Source organism: Taudactylus pleione, unplaced genomic scaffold (assembly GCF_031769625.1).
Source record: "Taudactylus pleione unplaced genomic scaffold, aTauple2 ptg000125l, whole genome shotgun sequence".
Taxonomy (NCBI): Eukaryota; Metazoa; Chordata; class Amphibia; order Anura; family Myobatrachidae; genus Taudactylus; species Taudactylus pleione.
In genome coordinates, this window is record NW_028284527.1 from 3,849,687 (window position 1) to 3,869,260 (window position 19,574).

Below are 19,574 nucleotides of genomic sequence, written 5' to 3' on the forward strand. Positions count from 1 at the left end.
TTTTTCCCATGCTGCTCCCTACCTTTGGAATGCTCTCCCTCTCCCTATCAGACTCTCCACCTCTCTACAAATCTTCAAACGGGCTCTCAAGACCCACTACTTCATCAAGGTCTTCCAGCACTCATCCTAACCCACCTCATGCTCTTTCCTCCCTATCTTCCCTTCTGTGTCACGCCTGTCTGTCTGTCTGCCCCTCCCCTTAGAATGTAAGCTCTCACGAGCAGGGACCTCTTCCCTCATGTGCTTCTCTTTACATTTTCTTCTACTCTTTACTCCCCATAAGGGCACCTAACACGTGACTGCCAACTCCCGGCTGCTTATTGTGAGTGCTTTAATCGCTATTGCAGCAATGTATATAAATCAGGTCCTTGTCCTGCACTGTAATGTACTGTAAGTTACATGTTTCTTCACTTATTAGTTTATGTACTATGTAAGGTGCTGCAGAACATTTGTGGCGCCATATACATAAAGGATAATAATAATAATAAATAGTATGTTATGATTTGCAGCCACCGCTGGTTTTGCGTATAACATTGACCAGAAATTATTTCTTTTGGTCCATGACCAACAACCCGGGCACCTGTGCAAGTATTCCGCGGCACCCACTAACAAAGCTAGATTGCAGCATTCTATTGTCATTCTGCACAACCTATATATACCTACCCTCCAACATGACCCGTTCCATTAGGTACAAATTGCTCTGCTCCTGGACTTCCCACCTAATGTATGATTGCAATCACCTGTGGTGAACTAGGTAATTGATGAGACAGGTGCTTCAGCACAGGTGTCTGCAATCATAAATTAGGTGGGAAGTCCAGAAGCAGAGCAATTTGTACCTAATGGAACGGGTCATGTTGGAGGGTTTGTATATATATATACATCTTAACTTAGGGGAAGTAGATATCACAATATTCAATTTTATTCCTGTCTATTTATAGCAATATGTTTTATTTCCTTTGCCTGTTTGTAAACGTTATTTATAGAAGATACACTACAGTAACTATCCACAATGACAAGTACAGAACTGTCGCCGTCGGTCACATGTAACTGAATAAAAGCATACATATGATTTTTACGCCGCCCTAGAAATCACTTAGCAATATGCACGCTGGCGGCGGCAGGTAGGTGGCGCTGTAGAGCAGCGGTCATTTTCCCGGAAGTGTTCCCTACACGTTACTAATTCACGTGTGTCTCTAACTATGGACTCCGCAGACATGGACACAGATGACAGGGACAGTCTCAGGGAAGAGATCCGGCGCAAAGATGCCGAGATACAGATGCTGAAAGAACAACTCACTGCATCCTACCAGCGTACTAAGCAAGAATCAACCGTGCAGGTGATACTGGCATTAGGACGTGATAATAGTAGTGTGCTGTCATTACATTTACTAGAATTGGGAATTACGTAATGACAGTTACCACCTGCATGACAATTCCCAAAACTACAGCAATATATTTAAATAATACTATTAATTCACTAATGCAGCAAATTTGCATATTGCGAAATATACATTGGAGCTGATTCTGAGTCGACACCTCCAGCAATGTTGAAGAATCTAGCGAGTTTAAACATCCGCGCATGCGTCAAAATGCGTCCCAAGGCTTGGCTGCTCAGGTATGCAGAAGCAACTGAGGACCTGATTCAGACCCGCTCGCTAGCAAGCGGCCGCTCGTTGCAGACGATGTTCGCTAATGTGCACATGCGTGTATTTCGCAGTGTGCGTGCGCAAACTAATACAAGCGATCGGATTTTGCTTGCTCGCACTGCAAAGACAGCCCAGTGGAATGAGGACAGGAGAGGCCGTTTGTGGGTGGTAACAGGGGCAGGGCAGTAATAATGGGGGAGTGGAGTTGCGGACCCAGGCGTGCCAGAGTGTTTCTAGGGCGTGCATAATTAACAGGCAGCGTCATAGTACACATCACCTGGTTGCATAATACACTGAAGTGCTTGCGGTAGGGTACAGTCAGCCACAAGCGCTGCGGTCAGATCCGATGGAACCCGATGTACTGATGGTTGTATATACTTCTTGGAGATGACGTACGCTAGTGGGAGGCTAAAGACAGGCTGGTGGGCGTCTATAAACACAAAGAGATCGCTCGCCAAGAAATAGTAGGCGTGCTTATGCCTTGCCGTGCGAGCGTCTGCCTTGATGTCACTTAGCTGAATTTCCATACGCTGGGAGCAAGCGGCCGCATCTTGCGAGCGGGTCTGAAAGAGCTCTTGAGTTGCATCTCTGGCATTGACTGGAAGGAAACAATGTAGACGCACAGAACTGATCCGTCTTATGGGCTTGTCGCAGGCATGTAGCTGGTCCCAGGCGCAGAATCGCTGATATAGGAAGCAGTGCTCTGCTGTATCTTCTGCACCTAGCCTAACGATGGGCATAGACCTTCCACATTCAGACGTATGGCATAAAAGGGACTAATGCACATCATTAGCATAGTATAGCAAGCGCGGCTAAAGCTGGGTACACACTTAATGATGTGCACCCAGCACGATGTCGTTCACAGCGGGTGCCGGCATCGGCAAGTGCGTACACACTTGCCAATGCCGGCAGTGGCTGAAGGACAGCGGGGGCCATGCTGCATACGGCAGCATGGCCCCCACTGATGATATTGCTCGTCGGACCTACATGTACGGGAGATCGCATCGTCGGCGACATAGCGGGTACTCACTACCCGATGTAAACGGCAGCGGATCGGGCAACATATCGTCTAGTGTGTACCCGGTTTAAGACGCAAGACATATAAGCTGCCTCTGATCGGTCCAACTTTGAATGAGGCACATTATGTGCATGTTTGTATTGGCAGTATGTATGGTCAGGGAAAACCAATTTCATTTTAACCATTGGCTACAAAAGTAATTTGATATTCTAATATTTACTGAAATACTATCTTGATTAGCTTGTTGAGGACATTTTTTTTAAGAATGTAAAGTACCTAAAACAAAATTCAATATGAAAATAAAATACAATAAGTGTAGAGAGGACAGGTCTCCTCAGTGAATCTTGTCTATTTAATACCTTGTTGTTCTTTTTATTTCTAATGGGGTCCTACATCTCAAATCTCATTTCTGCCCACACTCCCTTCAGCCCTCTCCAGGTCTCTTCTGACCACTGCCTCTTCACCACTCTGGTCACCTTCTCTCACTCCCACATCTAAGATGTCTCCCATGCTGACCCACTACTCTGGAACTCACTACCTTCTCCTGTCAGACTTTCTACTAGTCTCCACGCCTTCAAAGAAGCACTTAAGACTCACTTTTTCATTAGGCCTATCAATCCTCATAACTCACTACTCAGCTCCTGTGACCACCCACATAACCTTTCCCCAGTTCTCCCTCCTCCTTACGATACTTGCTCATAAATCGTAAGCCCTTATGGACAGGACCCTCTTTCTTACTTCCCTGACACCATTGCGCTTTTTACCCTCTCCCATTTTCTGATCCTTTCTGTTCACCTACTCTGTGGTTACAGGCTCATGAATTTCTGTGTTGTGATCCAAAAAATTGAGGAAGATGCACTTTCTGGAAGACAGGATGATTAAGAGACTGCAAAATATTTAAACAATCAATTTAGGGAGAGGATGGGAGTGAAGGTAGAAACAGATTATTCTTGTGTCCTATTTCCCCCATTTCTAGTTTATAGTCTTCTATTTCATTCAAAGCCCCTACAACAGTACCTTCCCCAATGAGGTGCACTCTGTACTTAATGTTTAGGCTGTATCTTAAAAAAATCTGTAAACGACATAAAACACTGTTTTCTACACCAACTTTTCAGCTACTTGTTAATCTCCCCAAAGCCATTGCTGCCTTTCAGCTGTAGCACATGACCAATGTAGAATAAAGGAGCTATTACTGGTAACAAGGGAATTGCAATGGATTTGGGGATACAGACATACGTGAGGAAAGTAGTTATACACATTTAATAGATCAGTAATGGACGTCACGCACAGATATTGTGTCATCCATGTTGAACTGCTATATGTTCGGTGTGTAAAATTGCTGTAAAAGTAAAGATACTATTTATATATGGATATGTGTATTGTGTTTATGGGTTTTATGCCACCTTCACATAATAACTATTGTGCAGAGAACTCTGTGAGGTTTGTACTGTATATTATTTATAATGTTAAAAACAACTGGAGAAGGCTCATAAGGAAATGTGTGACTGTTGGTAACTGCACGGAAATAGTGAGAACATTTCTGTATAATTACTGTGATCTATAAATAAAAGATAATAAGGTAATCCTAATGCGCATTTAGGGGCTGATTCTGAGCAGCACGCAATGCCGATATTCATGTAAATGGTTGATTTTTCTTCAACCAAACGTGTCTAAGTTGCTAAAGTCCTACAGCGCATGCGTCCGGCGGTGTGTATGCCCAGAGGCACAGTAGCAGCTGAGAAGCACGGTATTGTAAATGTGCTGGGTGTTCATGAGAGGTGACTGTGGGGGTGGTGGCTATTCAGAAGCAGGAGGATGGTTTGTCTTAGGGGTGTGTTGCTGATGGTGGTTGCGAACTCAGACACTTAATCGCTCACATTGGAGGCCTGTTAGAGAATCTGTCAGTTCCGATGTTGCGACCGATGGTTGCGTCTAAAGACGCTCGAAGCAGTAGATCAGCATCTTAAGATACTCAAAGTGGGCATCTCAGCCCTTACACATGCAGACACACGGATGTTCACTGGGGAAGTGCTTGCAGCGGTATTGACATAAAGCTGCATAGGCAAGACCAGCAAAGATGCAGACACAGACACTGCAGCGTCCGACTCAGAATCAGGCTCTTAGTGTTCTTGTTTCATTTACCTGGTTTATTCATGTTCATTTATATATATTTTATAGGGACAAAGCTACTCGTCGCTGCTTATGTTGCACGGTGCCGATGACAAGCTGGATGAACTTACCAAATCCTCTCTTACAAATCCAGACATTCTTAGATACAGTAGGCAGCTTGTTTTACCAGAGTTTGGTGTTAAAGGTAAATTATTGTATTATCATTGCTCAATGTGTGTGATTGCCTTTTAGGGTTTGGCATGGAAAGGTTGGTACTAAATGGGCTCTAGTTTCAGATCTGAGACTATTTCTTTCCAGCCACATTCCTCAGCTTGGCAGGGTGCTTTTAGTCCATGACCATTATTGCAGCTCCTCACACTGGCTCCATTCACTTTTATATACAGATGTGTCCACATACTTGTATACAAATGTGTCCTTCCATGCGCGTAAAACAGCCCTTCTAGTCACGCCATGGTGTGAATCAGTAGAGCCAAGCTTCTGTTTGTGCGACTTTTTCCTTTTAAATTAAATGTGTATACAATAGGACGCACAGTCAGCTTCTGCTGCTTAAAATGATATGCAGCATCAGTGATCGCGGTGAGCAAAAAAAATGTGGGTCCCCTCACTTTGGAAAATTGGGGTCCTTCTTCACAGTTTCTGGGTCCCATCACAATTATGCCTCACTGTCTGTAGAGTGCACAAACACTCTATACTTTGCAATCACTGTATTAGAATGAAATGGTGGATGCAGCACCATATTTATTCATCACCAAAGCCACTGTTCAATTACATATCTGGATATTTTATAGTAGTCAAAAAAAATCAGCAGCTTACATACCTTTTACTAAAAGCAAATATGCAGAGATATGGTCTACAGTATCTATAACAAGAAGGAAATATGATAAATACAAACAGGGTATACTTCTCTTTAATTAAACAAGCAAAACTGCAATAGGTAATAAAGGAAGGGAGAGATGTCTTAAGCAGGGTAACACTGTAGCGATGGTGGTCCGATATGCCATTTCATAGCGGCATTTCTCCTACATCGTTTAGTGTGTACACATGATTGCGCGCTCCCTCAGTTGTTAGCGACTGTCACCAGGTTTGATGTGCTGCACATCAAACCTAGCGTTATCGCTATCGGCCAGTGCATTGTTAATGAATGACGTAACAGTGATTGTTCCGTCGTTCATTAAAGTCCAGTGTGGACGCACAATTACTGTTTACGGGCATTTGTTTGAATGTCAGAATGAATGCCCGTCGCTCCAGTGTGTACCCAGCCTTAGTGTGAAAAAGTTCCCCATGCAGTCAGCAGGGCTTGTTGTGCTATATCCACCACTGTTAACCACTGTGCATTACGTGCTTTACCAGTAGAGACCATAAACATGCAGGGGAATCAATATTAAAAGTTGTCGGCTCTAAAGAGCACAAGTAGCATACATACATTAGTTGGTGGCAGCCATTTTGTGTGCTGAACCAAAAGTCATGAGAATGCAGTCTAATCAGTCCACTAAGAACAAAAAATTAATGAGTCACAAAGTTCATATGAACAAACTAGTGATGATCTTCACATCCCCATAGTTGCTGCCTGGACTGTGTGTATGCAGGTGACAGGAGTACTTTTGCATAGGACTTTCCATTGTGGTGGTGTTGTACAATGTAATTCAGCAGCAGAACACATTTTCCATATTGAGGATGAGAGATCAGGACGAATAGAAAGAGGCTTTATTTCCACACACCAATTTTTAAATACCACCACATTAAACATACACTGCTATCAACCTTTTTAAATTCGCAATCCATTATCGGCAATAGGTAAAGCGCACGCAGGATATTGTTCAGAGCAGCAGTGTCACACCCGGATTGAAGGCTGCCACTATATACTATAACCAACCACTACCGCACCTAACCGCCACCTAGCAAACTCCTACCTGCCACCGCACCACACAAACCCCCACCATAGGAGCTACCTGCTTGTTACTGACAGTTACCTGTCTTTCCACGGAGTCTAGGCCATGGAGTGCAGCATCTTGCCTGGTCCACCTTCCGAATACAGGGTGCCGGGTGCCGTCATCACGCTGAGGCCTGGGTGCCGGGGCAGTCTTCACACCGGGGTGGCCAGGTGCTGGGCACAGTCTTCACGCCGGGGGGGGCCAGATGCTGGGCACAGTCTTCACGCCGGGGGGGCCAGGTGCTGGGCACAGTCTTCACGTCGGGGGGGGGTGCAGGTGCCGGGCGTAGTCTTCACGCCGGGTGCTGCATCAAGGAAAGGCACCAAAGTGCTGGGTCCACCTCCCAGGCCAGGGGAAATATCAATCACTTAATCAGGAGCCAGGGGATTGGCCACAGCGGAGCGCGTCCCACCCATTTTGCAAAAGTGAGTCCCCGGTCCACATTTACGGGTAAAATACGCGCTATAGCGCATATTTGCGATCACTGAGCATGCTTATATTCTGTGTGTGACTGCGGGTGTATCTGCAAAATGCTATGTTACTGTGTCACTGACATTGTAACATACAGCCATGGCCAAAAGTTTTGAGAATGACACAATTATTGGTTTTCACAAAGTTTGCTGCTTCAGTGTTTTTAGACCTGTTTTGTCAGATGTTACTATGGTATACTGAAGTAAAATGACAAGCATTTCATAAGTGTCAAAGCCTATTATTGACAATTACATTAAGTTTATGCAAAGAGTCAATATTTACAGTGTTGACCCTTCTTATTCAAGACCTCTGCAATTCGCCCTGGCATGATGTCAATCAACTTCTGGGCCACATACTGACTGATGGCCGCCCATTCTTGCCTAATGCTTGGAGTTTGTCAGAATTTGTTGGGTTTTGTTTGTCCACCTGCCTCTTGAGGATTGACCACAAGTTCTCAATGGGATTAAGGTCTGAGGAGTTTCCTAGCCATGGACCCAAAATTTTGATGTTTTGTTCCCCGAGCCACTTAGTTATCACTTTTGCCTTATGGCAAGGTGCTCCATCATGCTGGAAAAGACAGTGTTCTCACCAAACTGTTCTTAGATGGTTGGGAGAAGTTGCTCTTGGAGGATGTTTTGGTACCATTCTTTATTCATGGCTGTGTTCTTAGGCAAAATTGTGTGTGAGCCCACTCCCTTGGCTGAGAAGCAACCCCACACATGAATGGTCTCAGGATGCTCAGACCTTAATCCCATTGAGAACTTGTGGTCAATCCTCAAGAGGCAGGTGGACAAACAAAACCCCACACATTCTGACAAACTCCAAGCATTGATTAGTCAAGAATGGGTGGCCATCAGTCAGTATGTGGCCCAGAAGTTGATTGACAGCATGTCAGGGCGAATTGCAGAGGTCTTGAAAAAGAAGGGTCAACACTGCAAATATTGACACTCTGCATAAACTTAATGTCATTGTCAATAAAAGCCTTTGACACTTATGAAATGCTTGTAATGTTACTTCAGTATACCGTAGTAACATCTGACAAAAAGGTCTAAAAACACAGACGCAGCAAACTTTGTGAAAACCAATACTTGTGTCATTCTCAAAACTTTTGGCCATGGCTGTAGTATTTTGCTTGCAGATACACCAGAAGTCGCACACAATATATGCATGCTTGTGCATCCTATTCGCATCGAATAAGACACATTTGAAGGGAAAAGGTCTCACCAAAAGACACTCGGTGCTCCCGAGTTGCACGACACTAACGCGTTGTCACGCTACATGTATGCACAGAGGTAAGATGTATGTGGACACATCTGTAGAGGCAATTTTACCAGTAACGTAAGCATCTTTTTACAGCGATAAACACTATTCATTATATAGCTGCCACCACTAATGTGAGCAAATCATCATAACCCAACAGCATGCAATAAACCCCATATATGATACTATCAAAATACAGTTAGGTCTATAAATATTGGGACATTGACAGAATTTTCATATTTTGGCCTCTATTCACCACCACAATGGCTTTGAAATGAAACAAACAAGATGTGCTTTAACTGCAGACTTTCAGTTTTAATTTTAGGGTAATTACATCCAAATCAGGTGAACGGTGTAGGAATTACAACGGTTTCTATATGTGCCTCCCACTTTTTAAGGGGCCAAAAGTAGTGGGACTATCAACTCAAAAGCTATTTCATGGAAAGGTGTGGGCTATTCCCTCGTTATTTCATTATCAATTAAGCAGCTAAAAGGTCTGGAGTTGATTCTAGGTGTGACATTTGCATTTGGAATCAGTTGCTGTCGACTCTCAATATGAGATCCAAAGAGCTGTCACTATCAGTGAAGCAAGCCATCATTATGCTGAAAAATCATAACAAACCCATCAGAGAGATAGCAAAAACATTAGGTGTGACCAAATCAATTGTTTGGAACATTCTTAAAAAGCAAGAACGCACTGGAGAGCTCAGCAACCCCAAAAGACCTGGAAGACCACGGAAAACAACTGTGGTGGATGACAGAAGAATTATTTCCCTGGTGAAGAAAAACCCCTTCACAACAGTTGGCCAAATCAAGAACACTCTCCAGGAGGTAGGTATATATGTGTCAAAGTCAACAATCAAGAGAAGACTTCACAAGAGTGAATATAGAGGGTTCACCACAAAATGTAAACCATTGGTGAGCCACAAAAACAGGAAGACCAGATTAGAGTTTGCCAAACAACATCTAAAAAAGCCATTACAGTTCTGGAACAACATCCTATAGACAGATGAGACAAAGATCAACTTGTACCAGAGTGATGGGAAGAGAAGAGTATGGAGAAGGAAAGGAACTGCTCATGATCCAAAACATACCACCTCATCAGTGAAGCATGGTGGTGGTAGTGTCATGGCGTGGGCATGTATGGCTGCCAATGGAACTGGTTCCCTTGTATTTATTGATGATGTGACTGCTGACAAAAGCAGCAGAATGAATTCTGAAGTGTTTCGGGCAATATTATATGCTCATATTCAGTCAAATGCTTCAGAACTCATTGGACGGCGCTTCACAGTGCAGATGGACAATGACCCGAAGCATGCTGCAAAAGCAACCAAATAGTTTTTTAAGGCTAAAAGTGGAATGTTATGCAATGGCCAAGTCAATCCCCTGACCTGAATCTGATTGAGCATGCATTAACACTTGATGAAGACAAAACTGAAGGGAAAATGCCCCAAGAACAAGCAGGAACTGAAGACATTTGCAGTAGAGGCCTGGCAGAGCATCACCAGGGATGAAACCCAGCGTCTGGTGATGTCTATGCGTTCCAGACTTCAGGCGGTAATTGCCTGCAAAGGTTTTGCAATAAAGTATTAAAAAGTGAAAGTTAGATTTAGGATTGTTTAGTTTGTCCCATTACTTTTGGCCCCTTAAAAAGTGGGAGGCACATATAGAAACCGTTGTAATTCCTACACCGTTCACTTGATTTGGATGTAATTACCCTCAAATTAAAACTGAAAGTCTGCAGTTAAAGCACATCTTGTTTGTTTCATTTCAAAGCCATTGTGGTGGTGAATAGAGGCCAAAATATGAAAATTCTGTCAAGGTCCCAATATTTATGGACCTGACTGTAGCTTAAGTGCTTCCTTGTGTAAGTTACCTTTGATAAATCAGCCTACTTTCATAGTCAGTAATGGACTCATTCATGTGACATGTTACTACATTATGTGTGTACACAAACTTGATAAATTTAGCTTCTAGAATTAACTCTAGATTTTCACAATTTTCTTGCAAAATGGGGAACATCCAGGGGATACATCTGCATAAATTTGGTAAAAGTATGACAATTTGTGCAAACTTGGCACATTTTTCAATAAATTAACAGAATAGCCATGCTGTGGTAACGAGCATGGTAAAGTGTACTGATTACAGTAAGTTTGCTACCTACTAATGCAACTACTACTTATATTTCCTACTGTGATTTACAAAATATTTAAGGACAAAATTACACAATTTGGAACTTATCAACATGGCTCAGTATTTGTGAATAAAAGTTGAGGAAAACATAGATTCAGACAGTGGCGTCCCTCCCCACGGTGACACCCGGTGCGGGGAGGGACGCCATGCGTGCGGCACCTTCCAAAATGGGGGCGTGGTCTTTGGGAGGGTGTGTGTCGAGGGCGTGGCCTCGCATGTCGGGCCTTCGGGAGGGGCGTGGCCTCGCGGCGCAAACCCGGCCCGTGGCCGTGGTTAACAAAATGATACATTAGGTATCAATGGGGTCACGGTGGTGCCGGCGGGGGGTGCAGGAGGTGCGGGCATGGGCAGTGCCGGCTCCCTCACTGACAGGAGCCGAGTGCTGCACTTAATGCTATAGTGCAGCACCCGGCTCCTGTCACTGAGGGGGATCCTGCACCTTGGTGTCACCCCTCGGCGGGTGACACCCGGGTGCGGGCCGCACCCCCCGCACCCGCCTTGTGACGCCACTGGATTCAGATACAGGTAAAGAAGTGCAAATCAAAAATATCAACTACAAATAGGTACATTCAAAACAAAACCAAGTACACTGTAGTACATTCATAAAATATACTGTAGCCTTTACTGAGCCTTTGGAACAGGAGGACTAAAATAATAATGTCCCCTGTTATCAATAGTGGGGTGTTGCAACAGCTTTAACACATGGTTCATCTACCCAACATCTGTCCTCTCTGTGGCAAAATAAAGCTTGTGAGAAGGAAAACAATGTAATTACAGTTTAGCTATCATAGCTGTTCATTACTGTACCAAATAATATTTGCATAAGAATCTAAGTTAAATCTAGCATAGATGCAGATAATAATCACATTTGGTTTCTGTTGAACAGAATACAAAAGTGAGGTCAACTTCTGAACTATTGAATATTCCTCTTTACAAATTGAAATATGCAGGTAGAATTAAAATGATATGCTATATACTCACCAGAAATATGTTGACATTTATTGAGAATAATATCCAACACAGGATTATTTCAGAAATGACTTTGTGTGATCAGTGACTGAGATCAGCTGTATAAATGGTGGCACTTCCTCTTTCGATCTACTTCCTAGGCAAAGAAGCAACCTAGTGTGATTAAGTTACCAAAAATATGGTGATTCCGTTACCTCAAATTACAGCCTAGAAAAAATGTTAGGACCATCTCCTTTTAAAACTGAGTTTGTATTTAGTAATCTAAAACTACATTTTGAGGTAGTATCTCAACATCTGAATAATTAAACTTCTTTACCTTTTTCGGTAACTGATCACCTTTACTATTGTATGTTTTAATTTAACCATACAGATGTGTCCACATACATCTATCCTCTGTGCGCTATAAGTCGCAAGTGCCGCCTGACTCTGTACTGCCGAGCATCTTTTTCTTTGACTTTATCCCTTCAAATGCGTCTTATTCGCACAGCTGATTAAAATGATATGCGGCATGCCTATATTGTGTGCGTGACTGCGGTTGTATCTGCATGCGAAACACTAGGTTACAGTGTCACAGCCTCTGACAGTGTAACGCAGGGCTCGACAAATCTCGGTCACCATAGCGACTAAGATATTAGTCTTGGCGACCGAGTTTTCCAAGCCCCCCCCCCCCCCCTGCCGCCGCAGGGAGCTCCATTTGCCGGGCGCCCACTGAAATTTTACCAGCGGGCGCGGCCGACTCCCCGCAGCGGCACTATGGGAGAGACGTCATGACTTCTCTCCCATAGTTCTGAAGAGCAGCGGACGCAGGATCGGGGCTTAGGGAAGTATTCTGTTTTTGTTTTTTTATGTGTGTTCGTGCGGCTCTATTACAGGAGGCTTACTACTGGAGGCACTTTTACAGGGGGCTTATTACTGGAGGCACTTTTACAGGGGGCTTATTACTGGGGGCACTATGACAGAGGGCTTACTACTGGGGGCACTATTACAGGGGGCTTACTACTGGGGGTATTATTACAGGGGGCTTACTACTGGGGGCACTTTTACAGGGGGCTTACTACTGGGGGTACTATTACAGGGGGCTTATGACTGAGGGCACTATTTCAGGGGGCTTACGACTGGGGGCACTATTACAGGGGCTTACTACCTTACTACTGGGGGCACTTTTACAGGGGGCTTACTACTGGAGGCACTTTTACAGGGGGCTTACTACTGGAGGCACTTTTACAGGGGGCTTACTACTGGAGGCACTTTTACAGGGGGCTTACTACTGGGGGCACTATTACAGGGGGCTTACTACTGGGGGCACTATTACAGGGGGCTTACTACTGGGGGCACTATTACAGGGGGCTTACTACTGGGGACACTTACAGGGGGCTAACTATTTGGGGCACTATTACAGGGGGCTTACGACTGGGGGCACTATTACAGGGGGCTTACGACTGGGGGCACTATTACAGGGGGCTTACGACTGGGGGCACTATTACAGGGGGCTTACGACTGGGGGCACTATTACAGGGGGCTTACGACTGGGGGCACTATTACAGGGGGCTTACGACTGGGGGCACTATTACAGGGGGCTTACGACTGGGGGCACTATTACAGGGGGCTTACGACTGGGGGCACTTTTACAGGGGGCTTACTACTGGGAGCACTATTACAGGGGGCTTACTACTGGGGGCACTATTACAGGGGGCTTACGACTGGGGGCACTATTACAGGGGGCTTACGACTGGGGGCACTATTACAGGGGACTTACTACTGGGGGAACTATTACAGGGGGCTTACTACTGGGCGCACTATTACAGGGGGCTTACGACTGGGGGCACTATTACAGGGGGCTTACTACTGGGGGCACTATTACAGGGGGCTTACTACTGGGGACACTTTTACAGGGGGATAACTACTGGGGGCACTGTTACAAGGGGCTTACTACTGGGGGCACTATTACAGGGACTGGTATGGGCATGTTGCAGAATCTGATGACCATTAAAGAGGTATGTGTGGTGATTTCATGGCATGTGGGGAGGTTGAGGGACACTGAAAGGGCATGTATGGTGGTCTATACAAGCTTTCATATATTTTGATAATGGACGATGGTCTGGCTCCTAAACTTTTAAGATGGCTCCTAGATTTTACAAAAATTTGTCGAGCCCTGGTGTAGCGTAGCATTTTGCCTGCAGATACATCAGATACATAATATAGGCATGACACTTTAATCAACAGAAGCTGCTTGTGTGTTCTATTCACATTGCTGTGCGAATAAGACACATTTGAAGGGAAAAAGTCGCACAAAACAGACGCTCTGCGCTACGGAGTCACGCCACGGTATGGCTCAACTGGAAGGGCTGTTTAACACGCAAGGAGGCTAGATGTATGTGGACACATCGGTACGATGGAGAGAGAATTATTTATGGCTGTTAAATTGCCCTATTTCCATTTTATTAACCCTGATATTGAGCTATTATGTGATCATTTAAACCAACACTTATATTTTCATTGCTTTATGTGCAAATTAATGAAAGCCTGTCAATATTATTTTTATTTAAATAGGTCACAAATCCAAATTATTTTCCTATTTTAGTCAAATAGAGCACTTCAACTGATAATGCCACACTTCATGCTCAGACACTAGCACGGTTTATTCTACAGTACATGCTTCTGATACTATAATGTACTGTTGTATAGGTGGCTAAAGCACATACTGTATTAGTCTTTGTCAGTTTTTTTGACCAAATATATGCAAATTCAGTCTTTGCTTAAGGAACACTCTTGGAGATTATTATAAACTACTGTTTTATCGAATATAAAACAGATCTGTAAAGATGACATACACGAATAAGCCATAACATTAAAACCAATTGCCTAATATTATGTAGGACCCCCTCATGCAAAACAGCACTGACCCGTCCAGGCATGGACTCCACAAGACCTCTGAAGGTGCCCTGTGGTATCTGACACCAAGATGTTAGCAGCAGAGCCTTTAAGTCCTGTAAGTTTCACAGTGGGGCCTCCTTGGCTAGGACTTGTTTTTCCAGCTCATCCCCACAGATGCTCAATCAGATTGAGATTTGGGGAATTTGGAGCCAAGTAAACAGCTTGAACTCTGTCATGTTCCTCAACCATTCCTGAACAATTTTTGAAGTGTGGAAGGTTAGTTTTGTAAAATGTATTTTCCCCAAATGTCCAGATCTTCTTCAGCTCACTCTTTTACCCAGTTTCCTTTTCTAGAACTACTTCTTACTGGTTTACCTTGTCTATTTGTGTGTATTGTTTTGCAGGCCAGCTAAACCTATCTAAAGCATCTGTCTTAGTTATAGGATGTGGAGGCTTAGGATGCCCATTAGCACAATATTTGGCTGCTGCTGGAATAGGTAATAATATTTTATTTGCTTTTACTCTGCTTTATTTTTAACATATTTACAACTGTGCTCGATGCTCACTGGGGGGGGAATGTGTGAAGAGATCCAGACTGTTTGTTTACTACAGATGGAGCAGAGCTCATTGCAAAAGGTTTTTTGTTGCACAGTGACACAGAGTAGTTATATTCATGCTTCCTTGTTCACTGGATCAGCTACAGTATACATTCACAATTAAGACATAAGTGCTCATAGTGCTGTTAATTTCTTACAGGTCATAGATGAAATGTAACAAAGAGCACTACTTACAGTGCCATAGACTTAAGGTGCCTACGCACATAGCGATGTGCTCACGATCCGACATCATGTACGATTTCCCCTGAACTCTCCTTGGGAGTTCCCCGGCAGTCGTGGTCACGATTAGGTAAAAAAAAGCTGCCAATTTGATTCACGATCTAACGATCTATGCTGCAACGTGTCGGAAGTCCAAGAGAGATCGTGCATGATAGATCGTACTTTACCAAAAAACACATGAGGATCTTCACGATTGGTGGGCAGGACACAAAGTGGCGGAGGGCAATCCCTTGCTGAAGAGAGGCTGGTTTCTACCCTGAGGTACCTGGCTACAGGAAGGTTACTGGAAGACATGAAGTTTGGGACACTCATCTCCCCTTAGTCCTTGGGCATCGTCATCCCGGAGACCTGCAAGGCTATCGTTAAAGTGCTGCAGTACCAGTTTGCAAGGTAAAGAAAAAAAAACACACTACACATTTGTTTCTTGTGAAAGAAAAAAAGATTATTTTTTTTTTTTAACTATTTATATAACTGACAGCCAATAAGGCTGCATTAACAAGACTGTGCCAACAACACTGCACAGTATTAAATAACTTTTTTTCGTTTTTTTTTTAATATATCAATTTTACATTATGTATATAACATGTAGAAAACAGCATTATCACCAAATTTTATCAATCCCTATAGGTGGGCTGCTGTATGTTATACGGTGGGTCAGACGCCAGATTGAACAGGCCAATACACACATGGCACAAGTACAGATTGTGGCCCCGGCTTCCATCAGTCTGTACTTGCGTCATGTATGTAGTGACCTTGTCCAATCAGCGTCATCACCACCGTATAACATACAGCACCTATTGGGAGTGTTAAAAATTGGCGATGGTACAGGCAACAATAATACAAAAAAAATACCTAACGTTTACGAATAATGGGGCAAATCATCCTCTGCCTCGCATTCTACCATAGACTCACCAACAAAACCCTCAACTTGCCGTCACTGGACGAGACAAAGCACGGCCTAAATTATGTTTTCGTTGCAGACAAGTCTTTTGCCTTACATGAACATGTGATGAAGCCATTTACACAGAGGGGCCAAACCAGTCAGAAGAGGATCTACAACTCTCGTCTATCCCGGGCACGGCGCATTGTGGAAAATGCGTTTGGAATACGTCATGGGCTGTCTGCGAGATAACTGACTATAGTGGACAATTGGGATTGATCTAAAATGTTTTGTTGGAAAAAAAGAAAAGGTTTTGGTCTATGAACTGTGGGCCTGATTCAGACCCGCTCCAAGCGCTTGAACGCTCGCAAGCGGGTCGATGGTGGGCTCTGCGCATGCACAGCAGCCGCACTGCGCATGCGCAAGCCCCGGAGCGAGAGAGAAATTCTCTTGCTCCGTGGCTCACTACAAAAGAGGCTGCTGTCGATGTTGATCGACAACTCGCCCGGTTTTGTAGGCGTGGCAGGGGGGTTGCTTCACAAACGGAGGCGTTCCCAAGCAAACGCCTGCCGTTTGTGGGCGGCCCCACTGACATCACCAGTGATGTGCTCTCTGGGGCTTGCGACCACGAGACTCTACCACAAGGGTCTCGTCGCAAGCCCCGATGGTCGCTATTGTCTTGACCATCGCGACCATCACCCTGGCCGCTCGCAATAGCTGTGGGTGGTCACGCACAAAAAAAAAAATGCCCTGATTCAAAGCGAGCGCTCTTTCAGAGCGTCCGTCTCTGAATCAGGCCCTGTGTCTCTACTTATGAAACACTTCCTCAGACGGTCCACTCACTACTGCCGCCTTTTCTCCCTCTTGCTCGCCCATCAGGACGACCGACTGGCATTGTGGCTTCTGATCGCTGATGAAGCTTATCAAGTTATAGTACCACAGCGTTGGATGATGCACGTCGTCGGTGCCTGTTTTGGAGCTTTTGAATCGTCCACTTTCTTCTTCTCCTTGACATAGACCGTATGCAGGTTCTGGATTTTCTAGCGGACTGTTTTTAGGTTAGCATCCGCAATAACTTTTTTGTGTACTCCAACAACACCTCCACAGCTGCCAATTTCTGAGACTTATTATGGTATTGTTACCATACAGCTTATCCGCCATAGACATTCTTTGGACTGTAGGATCTCGAGGAATCCAGTCACAAACTTGTGCTCGCTATCCATAGACATTCCTAGGAAGAATAAAAAATAAGGACATATACATTTTTAGCTATAATTGAAAATTGTTTTGTGTTTTTTAATGTTTATTTGTTTTTAATTGTTTTTTAATGTTTTTTTACAGTATTTTAATGTGTTTTTAATTCTATTTTAATGTTTTTTTTACAGGTTTTTAATATATTTGTTTATGTTGATGTAATAGATTTGTTTATATTGTTGCAATGTATTTGTTTATGTTGTTGCAATACATTTGTTTATGGCGTTATATTACAACATCATAAACAAATATATTACAGCAACAAAAACAAAAGTAATATATTTATGCTGTTGAAATATATTTTATGTTGTAATAGAATTGTTTACGTTGTTGCGATGTATTAGTTTATCTTGTTGTAATATATTTGTTTATGAAATTTTAACATATTTGGAGTGTTTTCATATTTTCTAGATATATATTAGGTGGCCCGTGATATTGGTGGGCAGTGAGTGGGTAGGTGGGTGGCGCACATTGGTGGACATGGGAGGTTAATGCATGACTCAGCCACCGCCCGCCTCATTTCGGTGGGCGGTGGCTGGGTCATGCATTTATAGGTGGGTGGCACGCATTGGTGAGTAGGTGGGTGGCTCACATTGGTGGACATGGGAGGTTAATTCATGACCCAGCCACCGCCCGCCTCATTTCGTCTGCCAGTGGCTGGGCCATGCATTTATAGTGGGTGGCACACATTGGTGGGTGGCGCACATTGGTGGACATGGGAGGTTAATGCATGGCCCAGCCACCGCCCACCGAAGGCTGGGTCATGCATTTATAGGTGGGTGGCACACATTGGTGGGCAGTGGGGTTGCATCAATACAGTACCAATACTCACCAAAGTGCAGAAATCCAGACTTCTGGTGTGCAGGCTCAATCGTGCATCCTTCTCCTTCTATCCACGATGCTGCACAAGATGGTGATTGGGCGTGTACAGGGTCTTGTCAGTCAAAATACACGGCGTATGATGAATCGTAAGATACATCGTGAGTAAAAAGTACTCCCGATCGGCACCACATTGTGTCCCGGTTTGGCAAATCTGCCCTACAGCACGGCAGATTTGAAGATGCGATATACAACGAGCAGGGATGCGCATTGGCATCGTGATCGTGAGTGGACACTCACGATTTGGGCATATTTTACACTGTTTGTCACGATTCGTCGAAATTGTCCAAATCATGTAAAATATCTCTATGTGTGTAGGCACCTTTAAGCTGGAAGCAGTTTTTTATAGCATTATTTATCATCAATTGTTATTTAATTTGCATTTTTAAACAATCATACTGATTTTATTTGACAAGGGCATCATTTAGGGATTCGTCTGAAATACCGACAGTCTGGATCCTGGTGGTCAGAATCACAATGCCGGAATCCCGACAGGGTTAACATACCGTCACTTGTTGGGTCGGTATGCTAACCCTCCCCCCAACCCTAACCCTCCCTCTTTGGTGCCTAACCCTAACCTCCCCCCTAGTGCCTGAACCTACCCTCCCCGCACCCTAAACCTAACCCTCCTTCTTATTGCCTAACACTTCCCCTAGTGCCTAACCCTCTCCCCTGACCCTGTTACTTACCTTCGGCATCCCGGGATTCTGACCGGCGTCGGAGTTCTGGAGCCAGTAATGTAAGCATCAGCATTCCGACCTCTGGGATGCCGAACGCATACCTCATTTAGAGTAGGTAGCAGGTATGCAGCCCACATGTGCAGCCTAACTTTAATTTGTTCTTATTAAAAAAGTGCTTATAGCCTGTGTCCGCTATCAGTAATACATGAAGGCAGGATGAAGAAGGGGCAAAGGAACAAGGGGTTTTGTCACAAAACCGCAGGCAACACAAGTGCAGTCTGGTCATGATTTAACAGTGTGGTCCCTCTGTAAAGAAAACAAATGTGTTCGCACGAGACTGGTCAGCACAGGGCTAAATTCCTTAGGGAGATGGGCATACAAAATCTGGGCACCCACCTAGGTACAGCTAGCTCTATGCAGAGACTCTTCGAGGTTCAGGGTAATTTTGTAAAGCTAGTCTGTGGACCCTAGCAATCTTAAATACAGGAAAAAACACAAAAGAAACACAGTATTAGAAATAAATACTAACCTAAACCCTCCGTCACAATAGTGT

The 19,574-nt window shown here is 44.1% G+C and overlaps 1 protein-coding gene across 1 annotated transcript in view; it reads left to right on the forward strand.

Moving 5' to 3' along the window:
- The first annotated feature begins 1,163 nt into the window (after positions 1–1,163).
- MOCS3 (molybdenum cofactor synthesis 3) overlaps positions 1,164–19,574 on the forward strand; it is a 68,584-nt gene continuing 50,173 nt past the window's right edge. Inside the window, exons 1-3 of the mRNA XM_088472500.1 lie at positions 1,164–1,337; positions 4,843–4,978; positions 14,897–14,989. Coding sequence (XP_088328626.1) covers positions 1,200–1,337; positions 4,843–4,978; positions 14,897–14,989 — 367 coding nt within the window. The 5' untranslated portion in view covers positions 1,164–1,199. The remainder of the gene's footprint in view (positions 1,338–4,842; positions 4,979–14,896; positions 14,990–19,574) is intronic.